We start from the raw sequence: 12,622 nt of genomic DNA, 5'->3' as shown, positions 1-12,622 counted from the left end.
TCTAACATATGCTCCCAAATGCTCCTTCATTCTCTGTATTGTAGTTGTATATCCTATAAATGCACACTGAATTTCTTATTTTTACTTTTATATATGCTAAAGTTAAGAAAAAAGTTTATATCTACTTAATATTTATACTCTTTTCCATCATTTTACAGTTTCTTTGTAGGGACCCAAGTCTCTGTCTTAAAGAACTTTAAAAAATATTTTTTCTAGTTGAGATCTCTGAAAGTCTTTATTTCTCCCTTACTTCTGGATGGAGTTTTTGCTGGGTATCAAATCTTGGGTTGACAGTTTTTGTTGTTGTTTGTTTTTTCCTCTCAATACCTTGAAGATATTATTCCAATATCTTCTGGGTTATTCGGTTTCTGAAAAGAATTTTGCTGTAAATCTTTGTTTCCCTGAGTGTAATTTTTTTTCTCCTCCACTGTTTTTAGAATTCTCTTTCTCTTTGATTTTCAGTAGTTTGAATATGACCTATCTTGGTAGGTCTTGTCTGCGTATTGATTCTGATTTGTGTTTCCTATGATTTTTAGATCTGTGGTGTAATACTGTTCTTTGGGTAAATACCATTAGAAATATTGCCTGCCATTCTAGTTTCCTGTCTCCCTCTGACTGTAGCTTAAACATATGATGTGCTTCTCTACATTACTCCAGGTGGTTGCAAGTTCTGTCACAGCTTTTCTACTCTTTGCTGCATGTCTCAATCTGGGAAATACTGACCCGTTTTCAAATCCACTTATCCTTTCCTCAGTTAAGTCTACTGAGAAGCCTAACAAAAGCATTCATCAGTTCTGATCTGTTTTCCATTTTCTATGATTTTTATTTCAAACAGTTTCCCTCTCTGCTCAAACTCCTTTCCACTTATTCTGTGTGGGTCTTAAGTAAAATTAAATGTAATTATTTTAAAGTCCCTATCTAACAAGTTCCAACCTTATGGAAAATGCCTCAGTCCTATCAGGCCTATCTAACAAAATACTATCACGTACAATTCTGGTAGCTGAGCAATACAAACATAAAAGCATCAGTAATTCAACATCTAAGGAGAACTATCTGCTTCAAAAGTAGAATATTCTTCCTGTGTCTTCATAGTAGAAGAAGAAAATAAACTCTCTCATGTCCCTTCTATAAAGGCACTAGGCCAATTCCAAAGAGTAACATTCTTAGGATCTAATCGTTTCCCACATGCTACACTTTTCCACTGGGGATTAGGTTTCAATGTTTACATCTCAGGGGTGGTAGAGAGAACAACATTCAGATCACAGCAGAGTTAATCCGATTAATAAGATCATAGGGAGAACTCAGTATGAAATAATTAGTATCTTTATAAGAAGAAATAGTAGAAAACACGTGCAGATACACACGTGTACTATGCGCACATTCTCTGAACCCTAGTCATACATGAGGATACAGAAAAAAAGCAGCTATCTGCAAACCAAGAAAAGAATCCTCACCAGAAACTGACCATGAATTTTCATCTCAGACTTTTTTTAAAAATAGTACTGGGATTTGAACTCAGGAGTTCAAGCTTGCTAGGCTCTATTGCCTCCAATCCTTTTGGACAGTGTTTTTGTTTGTTTGTATGGTTTTTTGTTTGTTTTTTTTGTTTTTGTTTTTTTTGTTTTTGCCTGTCCTTGGGCTTTCTCAAGGCTTACACTCTACCACTTGAGACACAACATCACTTCCAGCATTTTCTGTGTATGTGGTACCAAGGAATCAAACCCAGGGATTTATGCATGCTAGGCAAGCATTCTACCACGAGGGCACGCTCTTGACCCAGCACTGATTATTTTGAGGTCTCAATTCCTATTCAGGGATCAGGCCTTGACTGTGATCCACCTATTTTAGGCTTCCCACCACAGCTAGGATTACATGCATGTACTACCATATGTAGTTTCTTATACTAAGACTGAGTCTCATGGACTCTCTTGCTGGGACCGGCCTAGAACTAAGATCATTCTGACCTTCTATGTAGCTAGGATTACAGGTATACACTACTGATACCTGGTGTTTTTTTGTTTGTTTTGTTTTTGTTGGTCATGGAGTTTGAACTCTGGGCCTGGGCGCTGTCCCTGAGGTCTTCAGCTCAAGGCTACCGCCCTACCCCTTGAGTTATAGCACCACTTCCAGCACCACTTCTGGTTTTCTAGTGGTACAGAGATAAGAATCTCACGGACTTTAGTGCCTGGCTTTGAACCACAATCCTCAGTTCTCAGCCTCCGGAGTAGCTACGATTACAGGTGTGAGCCACTGCACCCAGCTAACACCTGGTTTTATCTAACAAGTCAGAACTATGAGAAAATAACTTTGGTTAAGCCACTCAAGTTTGTAATCTTTTGAAACAGAGTCTATGTACCTAAAGCTGGCCTCAAACTCACTACATAACCCAAGCTTGCCTGGAACTCACAATACTCCTCCCCCTGCCTTCTTGCTGGCAATACAGGCAGGAACCACCATGCAATAATTCTAGATTCATTTCATGTGTTTAATTTAAAGGGAGTTTGGGGAGAATCCATTAAAAACTAAGTCTGGATATATATTTTCTTACATCCTAAATTATCACATAGGGCAAATATGTTGTATGTTGGTAAAGCATTATGTTAGGCTGATAGTGAATAAAACTGAGATGTATCAGTCACTAATATGACTGATATGCTTCTATTCAACATGAGGGAAATTAAATGTTAATTAAATTACTCTCAATAACAGAACTTAATTTGCTAATTATGTCCTTTGCTATGCAGAAGCTTTGCAGTTTAATGCAATCTCATTTATTCAGCTTTTCTTTGATTTGTTATGTTTCTGGATCTTTATTTAGGAATATTCAACCTATGCCAAGGAGCCTTCGTGTATTCCTTATCCCTTCTTGTAATATTTTCAGGATATCTGCTCTTACCTCGAGGTCTTTGATCCCTTCCATAAGAAAGAATAGCACTGCCTAATTCATAAGGGAATGGAAAGACTTGGGAAAAAAAATCATATTAAGTGAAGTAAGCCAGACCCCAAGAAACCTAGGATCCATGATTTCCCTCATGGCTAGAACAGGCCTAGCAGAGGATCACAATAGCTCAAAAGTTATGTACATATTACCATATAAAATGATGCTAATCAAATGAACTTCAAGATATGGAAACAAGAGGGGTTTTTGGTTGCTTTTGATTTTGTTTTAATTTTCTGTGTGAAGTTTTTTTTTTCCTTTCTATCTTCCCCCTTTGGCTTATTCCCTGTTGTTACTGTTGGGCTTTTGTTTGGGGGAGAAAAGGGGGAGGAATACCCTGCATCAGGTATGTATGTTTATCTGATTTGGAGAAGGAAAGGAAAATAACAAAATGGTTAGATGAAGGACTAAGGGTGAACCAATGAACAGTGATACAAGACACTAAGTTGAAAATCAACTACAACTAGGGAAGGATGGAGTCGGGGGTGGGAGGAGAGAAAGTGGGAGAAATGAGGGAGGAAGTAACAATGTTCAGCAAGAAATGCACTCATTACCTTACTTATTTAAATGTTACCCCTCCATCCATCACCCTTACATCAAAATAAAATAAAATAAAATAAAAACAACCATACAGGAGCTGAGTCTGTGATTCATGCCTATAATTCTAGCTACTTAGGAGGCATGGATGATTATAATTAAAATTGGCCAGGGGAAAAAACACTGTGAGACTCTATCTCCAATTAACTACCAAACTCCTGGGCTGGATATGTGATTTAAGTGATATAACACTAGCCATGAGAAAGATCCTGAAGTCCAGTGTTTAAGACTCAGTCTAGAAAAAAAAATGAAGAAGAAGAAGAGGAGGAGGAGGAGGAAAAGAAAAATACCACATTAAGGGCGAGAATATAAACTATTTTTCAATTTCTGAAGCTTTTGCACCAAAATAAGGATATATTCATAGGCACTCAAAAGGAGAAGTATTATACTATATGTTAAGTCTGCCTGGAAGAAATGACTTCTTCCCTTGGCTCTCTCCCCCTGCACCCAGGAAATCCCTACCCAGCACCTGTAACCCTGGCAACTGGCATGCCTAGGGGCAGTGGGAGGTCCCCACTGAGGTATGTCCCCATCCTCTGAGGTCACATCCACTTCCGCTGTGTCTATACCCCTCCCCCTATATAATCTCTCATTTCCCGCCCTAAGCTCTCTTCCTGGCCGGACTCCATCTTGGGTGGCAGGAGCCTGCTCTTTCCTCACGCAATAAACCCTCTTCTCCTGAACTGTGTGGAGTTTCCTTTTGGCAGACCTTACACTATAGAGCAGAAAATGTCCAAGAACAAAATAAGTTTAGGCCTTTGTTTCAGGCCTTGATATTCACTTGTTTAAAGAGTTTGAATGGGGACACATTAGTGGGAAAGAGGTAGATGAATGAAAAGAGGCAGGGTAAGTTTAGACAGAATATTCAATATGCACACATGTGATGAAGTGGGAAACATGAAATGAGTCGGATGAAGGAGCATGATGAAGTGGTAACTGCTCAAGAAGCACTCAACACATAAGTAGACGTTCAATTGTAAGCCCCCTTCATATAACCACTTGACGTTAAAAAGAAATATTTTTTAACAAACACAATGAGGGGTTAGAGCATGGTCTACTGGTAGAGTGCTTGCCTAGCAATGCATGAAGTCCTGGGTTCGATTCCTCCGTACTACAGACACAGAAAAAGCCAGAAGTGGTGCTATGGCTAAAGTGGTAGAGCTCTACTAGCTTTGAGAAAGCCCAAAGACAGTGCTCAGGCCCTGAGTTTAAGACAAGAAAGAAAGAAAGAAAGAAAGAAAGAAAGAGAGAGAGAGAGAGAGAGAGAGAGAGAGAGAAAGAAAGAAAGAAAGAAAGAAAGAAAGAAAGAAAGAAAGAAAGAAGGAAGGAAAGAAAGAAGGAAAGAAAGAGAGTGAGGGAGGGGGGAGGGAGGGAAAGGAAAGAAAGAGAGAGACAGAGAGAGAAAGAAAGAAAGAAAGAAAGAAAGAAAGAAAGAAAGAAAGAAAGAAAGAAAGAAAGAAAGAAGACAGTTGCATAAGGAAAACAAAAATGAAGTTTTTTGTCTTGTTTTGTTTTTTGCCAGTCCTGGGGCTTAAACTCAGGGCACTGTCCTTGGACTTTCTCAAGGCTAGTGCACTACCACTTGAGCCACAGCACCACTTCTGGCTTTTTCTGTGTATGTGGTACCGAGGAATCAAACCCAGAACTTCATGCATGCTAGGCAAGCACTTTACCACTAGGCCATGCTCCCGGCCCCACGAAAACAAGTTTTGAGTATACCTCATTTTTCCCAACACAGGTAGCAAGAAGAGGAAAAAGGAAAAGCCATTCAAAGTTTTTCAAATGCTCCAACTTAAAATAATTTTAATTATTAAATATCATAATAATTAAGAGATATAACCAGTAAAACAAATATAGCTATCACTTACATGTTTAAAAGACCCATAGGGAACTGCTGTGGACCCTGTCTCTTCTAGATAATCTTCCCAGCTTAATTCCACTTCTTCCATACCAGATCCAGTATCTGCAATTCAATAAAAAATGAAACAGGTGAATCCCAACTAAACAAAAGAAGAAATTAGTTACAGAATGTTCTTCAAGACAAGTTAACTGATTTTTTTTCTTGCCAGTCCTGGGACTTGAACTCGAGGACTGGGCACTGTCCTTGGACACTTTTTGCTCAAGGCTAGCATTTGACACTTGAGCCACAGCACCACGTCTGGCTATTTCTGTGTATGTGGTACCGAATAATAGAACCTGGGTCTTCATGCATGCTAGGTAAGCACTCTACCACAAGGCCAAATTCCCAGCCTTTTTTTTTTGGAGACAAAGTTTCACTATATATCCATGCTAACCTCAATCATCTTGCCTCCACCTCCAAAGTGTTGAGGTTACAATGAACTGGGATTATTTAGGCATGCACCACCACATCCCACTTCCAGTTCCCTGCCATTCTTTGTTTTGTTAATACTGGGGATTGAACAAAATGCCTCATACAAGCCTGACAAGCATTGTCTTGGCCTATGGCCTCAATCCTTTTGTTTTTCTGTTTGCTTTTGAGAGAAGGTCTCAAACATTTGCACTTGAACTGCCTTTAACTGTAATTTTCCTATTTCTGCCTCAACAGAAGCTAGGATTACAATGGTGTACCACCATGCCCGGCTAATCAAGTTCTTTCTCCAAGGCCTCCATATCTGTTCTTCCCTCCACTTAGAGGCTTATCAGCTAATGAGGGTCACACCTCTATTTCATGTAAGTCTCTTCTCAAGTCTTCAGAAGTGCCTCTCCCATATCTGCCCATTCTAAATGGGTCTCTGCTTCCATTTTCTTCATGGCATTCATTCCTACTTGACCAGTATACCATATATTTTTTGTTTTTATTTGTTTCTCTGTGTGTGCACATGCATGTGTGCATGCATGTGCTGCTCCCAGAGCTACAACTCATGATGGCTTGGGTGCTATTCCTGAGCTTTTTTGCTTAAGGCTGGTGTTCTACCAGTTGACCCACAGCTCCTGTTCTGGATTTTTAGTGGTTAAATGGAGATAAGAGTCTCACGGACTTCATGCCTAAGCTGGCTTTGAATTGCAATCCTCAGATCTCAGCCTTCTGAGTAGCTGGATTACTGGTGTGAGCCACAAGTGCCTAGGTACTTGTGTTTTTTATCTTCTCTATGGGTCATAAACTTTGAGAAGACAGAAATGTTGTTTTGGTTATTCCAAAACTTTTGTTACCTAGTCTCAAGATATGTGGTATACAGTAAACAACACTTATTGAGTAGATAGTCAAATATTCTAATATCTAGTAACAACACTTCACATAAGCTCCTTAAGAGAATGTTTCCTTATTCACTAATATATCCCTCTTCCTAGCATAATGCTTGACACAGAGCTAGTCCTCTTAACAGGTGTGAAATAAGTATATCCTAGGCAAATTCATGCTTCCCATAAACACAAGAAAGCAAATATAAGGATAGCCACAATAGCACTGTAACAATAACAGACTGATAGCAATCAGTAGGAGAAGTTGTGGCAATACTTCCACAGAAGACTGCCATATAACAGCTGAAATGAATGAACTAGTATTGACATAAATATATTTCAAAAACACCCACACTAAGTAGAAAACACAAATGCAGAATAAAAAGTGAAGCTACAAACAGTTTATGCTTCAGGACAAAACTCAGCAGAATAATTTTATAAATATATGCATATTAGTAGAAGCAAGAAAACAGGAATAGGAATATACATGGACTTCGACAATGTTCCCTTAGGGATAACAAAACAAAAATAGATTAGAGGGCCGGGAGTTTGGCCTAGTGGTTAAAGTGCTTGCCTAGCATGCATGAAGACCCGGGTTCGATTCCTTGGTACCACATACATAGGAAAAAGCCAGAAGTGGTGCTGAGGCTCAAGTGGTAGAGCTCTAGCCTTGAGAAAGTCCAAGGACAGTGCTCAGGCCCTGAGCTCAAGCCCAGGACTGGCAAAAAAAAAAAAAAAAAAAAAAAAAAAATAGATTAGAAGGGAAATACAAGAAACTTTTTTTTCTTTTCAGAAATAAAAATATAACATGGGGCATGGTGATACAGGCCTGTAGTTCTAGCCCTTGAGAGCTAGAGGCAGAGAATGTAAAGTATAAGGCTAGCCTGGTCTAGATAATCAGATGCAGTCTCAAAAACAAACAAACAAACAAACACTGAAAACACTAGTGATCATAGAAGTATATATCTAAACTATAAATAAGTGCTATCTCACACACAGGATAACTATTATCAAGAAAACAGAAAATGACAAGTATTGGTAAGTACTTCGGAAAATTTTACCTGTATACCACTAGTAGGAACATATAATTAATTGTCTATACTTCAAAGATGAGGATACAGCCATAACCCAAATCCAAATTTAAATTCTCAAAAATTGGCAGCACAAAAAGCTCTCTCCCTACCTGTGTTGTGGCAGTTCGAATACCCCCAGAAAATTGTGACAAAGAGTTTAGGAAAACAAATGTACAATAAAATACACACACACACACACACACACACACATAAAAAAAAACAGCAAACTTCAGGTAACTTTGGATTGCAAATGAAGATAAATTTAATGTTCAAACAATCTGATAAAATAACCACTTGGAATCTGAAAAAAAATAATTGTCTATGGAAAAATATAGTGACTTAAATTTTTTCTCAAAAAATAAAAATTTTAATAATGCCACTTCAGGGTAGGAACTCAAAAGAAATGCAAGGAACAGCAAAAATATATTAATAGTTGAATGTTATTCACATCACTATTTACAATGGTCAAAGGGTCTTATCAACAGAAGAGTGGATACGCAAAATGTTGTATATGTACACAATGGAATATTATTGAACCTTAAAAAGGAAGGAAATCCTGTAGCATGCTACACAATGAACCTAAGAATGTAATGTTAATTGAAATAAATAAGCCAGCCACATAATACTACATACAATGTCATTCATATGAGGCACCTAGAGTAGTCAAATTCATAAGGACAGAAAATAAAATGGTGGGAAAAAGAGAATAGAGAGCTGAAGTTTAATTCATACAGAGTTTTCATGTGGGAAGATGTCAAAGGAGATATATAGCAGTCTTGAGAAAAAGGGGGAAAAAAAGCTCAAACACAAGGCTCTGATTTCAAACCCCAGAACCAGCATATACAGACAAATAATATACAAGTAATTGTGTTTAACATTAAACAAGAAAAAGAAAAACATTAAACAAGTAACATGAAAAATCTACATTATATCTATTTTGATATAGTAAGAAATAGAAACAAACCCAGCCTTAGCTCACGCCTACTTAGGAGGCTGAGATCTGAGAATCATGATTCAAAGCCAGTCCGGGTCACAAGTCTGTGAGACTCTTATCTCCAATTAGTGACCAGAAACTGGAAGTGGCCCTGTGGCTCAAAGTGGTAGGGCAGTAGCCTTCAGCTGAAGAGCTCAGGGAAATTACCCAGGCCAGAGTTCAAGCCCCATGACTGACCAAAAAAAAGAAAAGAGACATGCTAAACAAGGTTAACATTTGATTAAACATTCACGCAAGTACATCTGCTATTTTTTCCAAATGATTTGAAATTTTTCATTAGAAAGACAAGTTACAGAGACCATTTTGAGAATAATCTTGGAACATTAGGCCAACTTCCACCACTAAACATAACTAGGCTGAGTATTCATGGTCCTGGGTAAGTACTTCAGTCCCTTAATCAATATGTTAACTCAAACAGCAACAGTAGCAGTACTAGCAGTACCAGCAGCAGCAGCAGCAGCAGCCAGGTACTAATGGCTTATGATTATAATCCTAGCTACTCGGAGGCATAGAACCAGAAGTCATTGTCCAATGCCATGAGAGACAAAACATTTATGACACCCTGTCTCAACAGAAAAAGCTGGCTCATGGTGGCACCTACACATTTATCATCTCACCTATGGCAGGAAGTATAAATAGAGGATCTTAGGCTAGTCTGGACAAAACTTCAAAAAAAAAATTCAAAAGTACAAAGGGATGGAGGTTCAAGCAGTAGAGTGCCTGCTGAGCAAGCACAATTCAACTTGTAGTACTGGCAAATAAATAAAAAGCAGTAATAAAACTATGGGGGGGGGGGACTGTTGGGGCCAGGATTTTTGCCTAGTGGTAGAGTGCTTACATAGCATGTACAAAGCCCTGGGTTTGATTCCTCAGTACAACATACATAGAAAAGGTGCTGTGGCTCAAGTGGTAGAGTACTAGCTTTGAGAAAGCCCAAGGACAGTGCCCAGGTCCTGAGATCAAGCCCAGGGCTGGCAAAAACAAAAACAAAAACAAAACTATTAGTCAGCTATAATCTCTTACAAATCAAAAACTACTAAAACTGAGACAAAAAAAGACCAATGATGAGAAAGTATATGAAATAGTTGTTTTAAAAACTCTATGAAAATATGTGCAATTTTTTAATTTTAAGAGGATGCAAATTACAACTACATTGAAACATATGTCTGAAAACACTTTCATCTTTCTTTACCCCCCACCCTCCCCCCCTTCCTTTCTTTCTTTGTGTACTTGAGATAGAACTCAGACTCAGGGCTTTTCACTAGGTCAGTGGACACTCTACAACATAACCCATGCTTCTAGTCTCTTCTTGTGTTGGTTATTTTTTCAGATAGGGTCTTGCTTTATTCCTGGGCTGTGATCTTCTTACTTACACTTTCTCATGTTGCCAGGGATGACAAATATATGCCACTATCCAGCTGTTGGGCTCACTCTGTAACTGGTATAACATGAAATTGCCATACTGCTCAGACTTTGGCTATTATGGAGTACTAAAAGCTTATGCTCAGGCTTGCCTCAAAACCTTATCTCCACCTCCTAAGAAGCTAGGATTATAGGCGTGTGTCACTGTGTCCAAGTTCAGACTGGAAAACTTCTCAGTGTAACAATGTGTTCCATAAAAGTTGTGGTATGACAATTATGCATAATAGCAACTCCTGTAGAAGAAAACTTGGCAACAAACAATGAAATTAAATATAGTCTTACCGTTTGATCCAGCAATCTCATTTATAGGAATCTATCCCAAAGATATGCCAGCAAAAATACAAAAAGACATATGTACAAAGCTACTCATTACAGCAGTGTTTGAAATACCACAACTGGAAATAATGCCAATTTCCATCAATAATGACCTGGCTGCATAAATATGGTATAGCCATTGAGTCTATACTTTAAAACCAAGACATTTTAGTTTGGCATAGCTGTAAAAAGCAATAAAAATGATCTCTATATTCTAAAATAGAACTGTTGGGGGCCTAGTAACGCCATGTCTAATAACTTTCTGCTGAGGCTTGTAGTAGGGATAAAACACGTGGATCTCTTTGTCCTGTCCATCTTGTTTACTGATAAGCTCCCTCACCCAGTATAAGGAGGAGGGATTTAGGGAATAAAGACAGAGAGATCTTCCTGCCTTGATGAAGCTGCGTGGCGTCTCTGTTCGTGCTCCAGGGTAAGAAGGCTGGGTGAGGGAGGACAGTGGGCCCCTTCCTCTCTCGGCTTGGCCTGGTTGGGGTGTGTTTTTCCCCATCCCCCTACTAGTAGAGAGGGACCAGGGACGGAGGACCCCAACAAGAACAGTCTCTAAAATACATTAAATGAAACCACAGTACAAAACTCTGTATGGGGGAAGGTGTGTGTGTGGTGGGGGGGGTGGATGTTCGGGCTTGAACTCAAGGCTTGGGTATTATCCCTGAACTCTTTTGCTCAAGACTAGTGCTGTACCATTTAAGCCACAGCTCCACTTCCATTTTTGGTGGTTAATTGAACATAATAGTCTCAAGAACTTTCCTGTCTTACTGGCTTCAAACCATGATCTTCAGCTCTCAGAGTTCCTGAAGAAGCTAGGATTATAGGTACATGACACAGGCACCTAGCCCCAGAACAGCTTTTTGTTTTGCTCTGAAACCAAGATTTGAACTTTTTTTTTTTTTTTTTTGTGAGTCATGTGGCTTGAACTCGGGGCCTAGGCACTGCCTCTGAGCTTCTTTTGTTCAAGACAAGTACTCTACCACTAAGCCACATTGATCATTGGCTGATGAGCATGCCATGCTTCCAACCTCAAAAACAGCTTTTATGTTCTGTATACCATGTATATATTCACAAATGAACAACAAAAGAATAAATTAGAAAGTAAGGAAAGTGGTTGCATAGGTGGAGGAGAAGAAAGACTGGTTAATTGTATCCGAGAAAAGTGAGACTCTTTTTACTAAATTTGACTTTGAAAGTATGTAGATACTTCATATAATTTAGAATCCTAGTACTTGCAAGGTTAAATCAGGAAAACTCCAAGTTTGAGGCAAGCCTGGGATTGGGATGCATAATGAGACCTTGTATTTAAAACAACAACAAAAAAGCCAGGCAAGGTGGCTCCTATATGGATACAGAGATCAGAAGGAGTATGAATTGAGGCTAGCCAGGGCAAAAAGTTAGAGATGCCACCCCAACCCATGAGCTGGCATGGTGGTAAATACCTGTTGCCCAGTTACATGGCAGTATAAATAGGCGAGTCACAATCTATATAATAGGCCTCAGGTTAAAAAAGTGAGACTTTTTCTTAAAAGTAAAGAAGACGATGGTGACAATGACCTGCAAGCATGTGTTAAGTGCTAAAGCACTTGCCTATCAAGTATGAGGCTCTGAGTATAAACGCCAGTACTACAAAATACGTAATTGAAAGAAAAAAATCTTAAGAAAGTACAAATTAACTTAAACAAAAGAGGCTAATGGTTGCAAACCCAAAACCAAAATCAAAACAGTATTCCTTAAGTCATGTGAAAATGTAATTCTCTATGCCTATAATGTTAGCTATCCAGGAGGCTGAGATCTGAGGATTATGGTTCAAAGCCAGCCTAGGCATGAAAGTCCATGAGCTCTTATCTCCAATTAACCACCAGAAAACTGGAAATGATGCTGTGGCTCAAAGTGGTAAAGTACTATCCTTGAGCGGAAAAAGCCGGGACAGCACCCAGGCCCAGAGAGAGAGAGAGGAGAGAGGGGAGAGAGAGGAGAGAGAGAGGGGAGAGAGAGAGGGGGGGGGAGGGAGGGAGGGAGGGAGGGAGGAAGGAAGGAAACATCTCTTCCTAAACCAATGGCAAGAGTCTCATT

The 12,622-nt window shown here is 39.1% G+C and overlaps 1 protein-coding gene across 7 annotated transcripts in view; it reads right to left on the bottom strand.

The window, feature by feature from the left end:
- The window catches only part of Sfmbt1 (Scm like with four mbt domains 1), a 100,486-nt gene that overhangs the window by 43,549 nt on the left and 44,315 nt on the right, over positions 1 to 12,622 (bottom strand). For all 7 annotated transcript variants that reach the window (XM_090321060.1, XM_090321052.1, XM_090321096.1 and 4 more), the window contains one exon: positions 5,404 to 5,498. In XM_090321060.1, the coding sequence (XP_090177186.1) occupies positions 5,404 to 5,498 (95 nt within the window). The remainder of the gene's footprint in view (positions 1 to 5,403; positions 5,499 to 12,622) is intronic.

This window comes from Megascapheus bottae, chromosome 2, assembly GCF_031878675.1.
Source record: "Megascapheus bottae isolate mThoBot1 chromosome 2, mThoBot2.hap1, whole genome shotgun sequence".
NCBI lineage: Eukaryota > Metazoa > Chordata > Mammalia > Rodentia > Geomyidae > Megascapheus > Megascapheus bottae.
The sequence above is the reverse complement of the archived record's forward strand: the minus strand, read 5'-3'. Positions and strand labels throughout refer to the sequence as shown.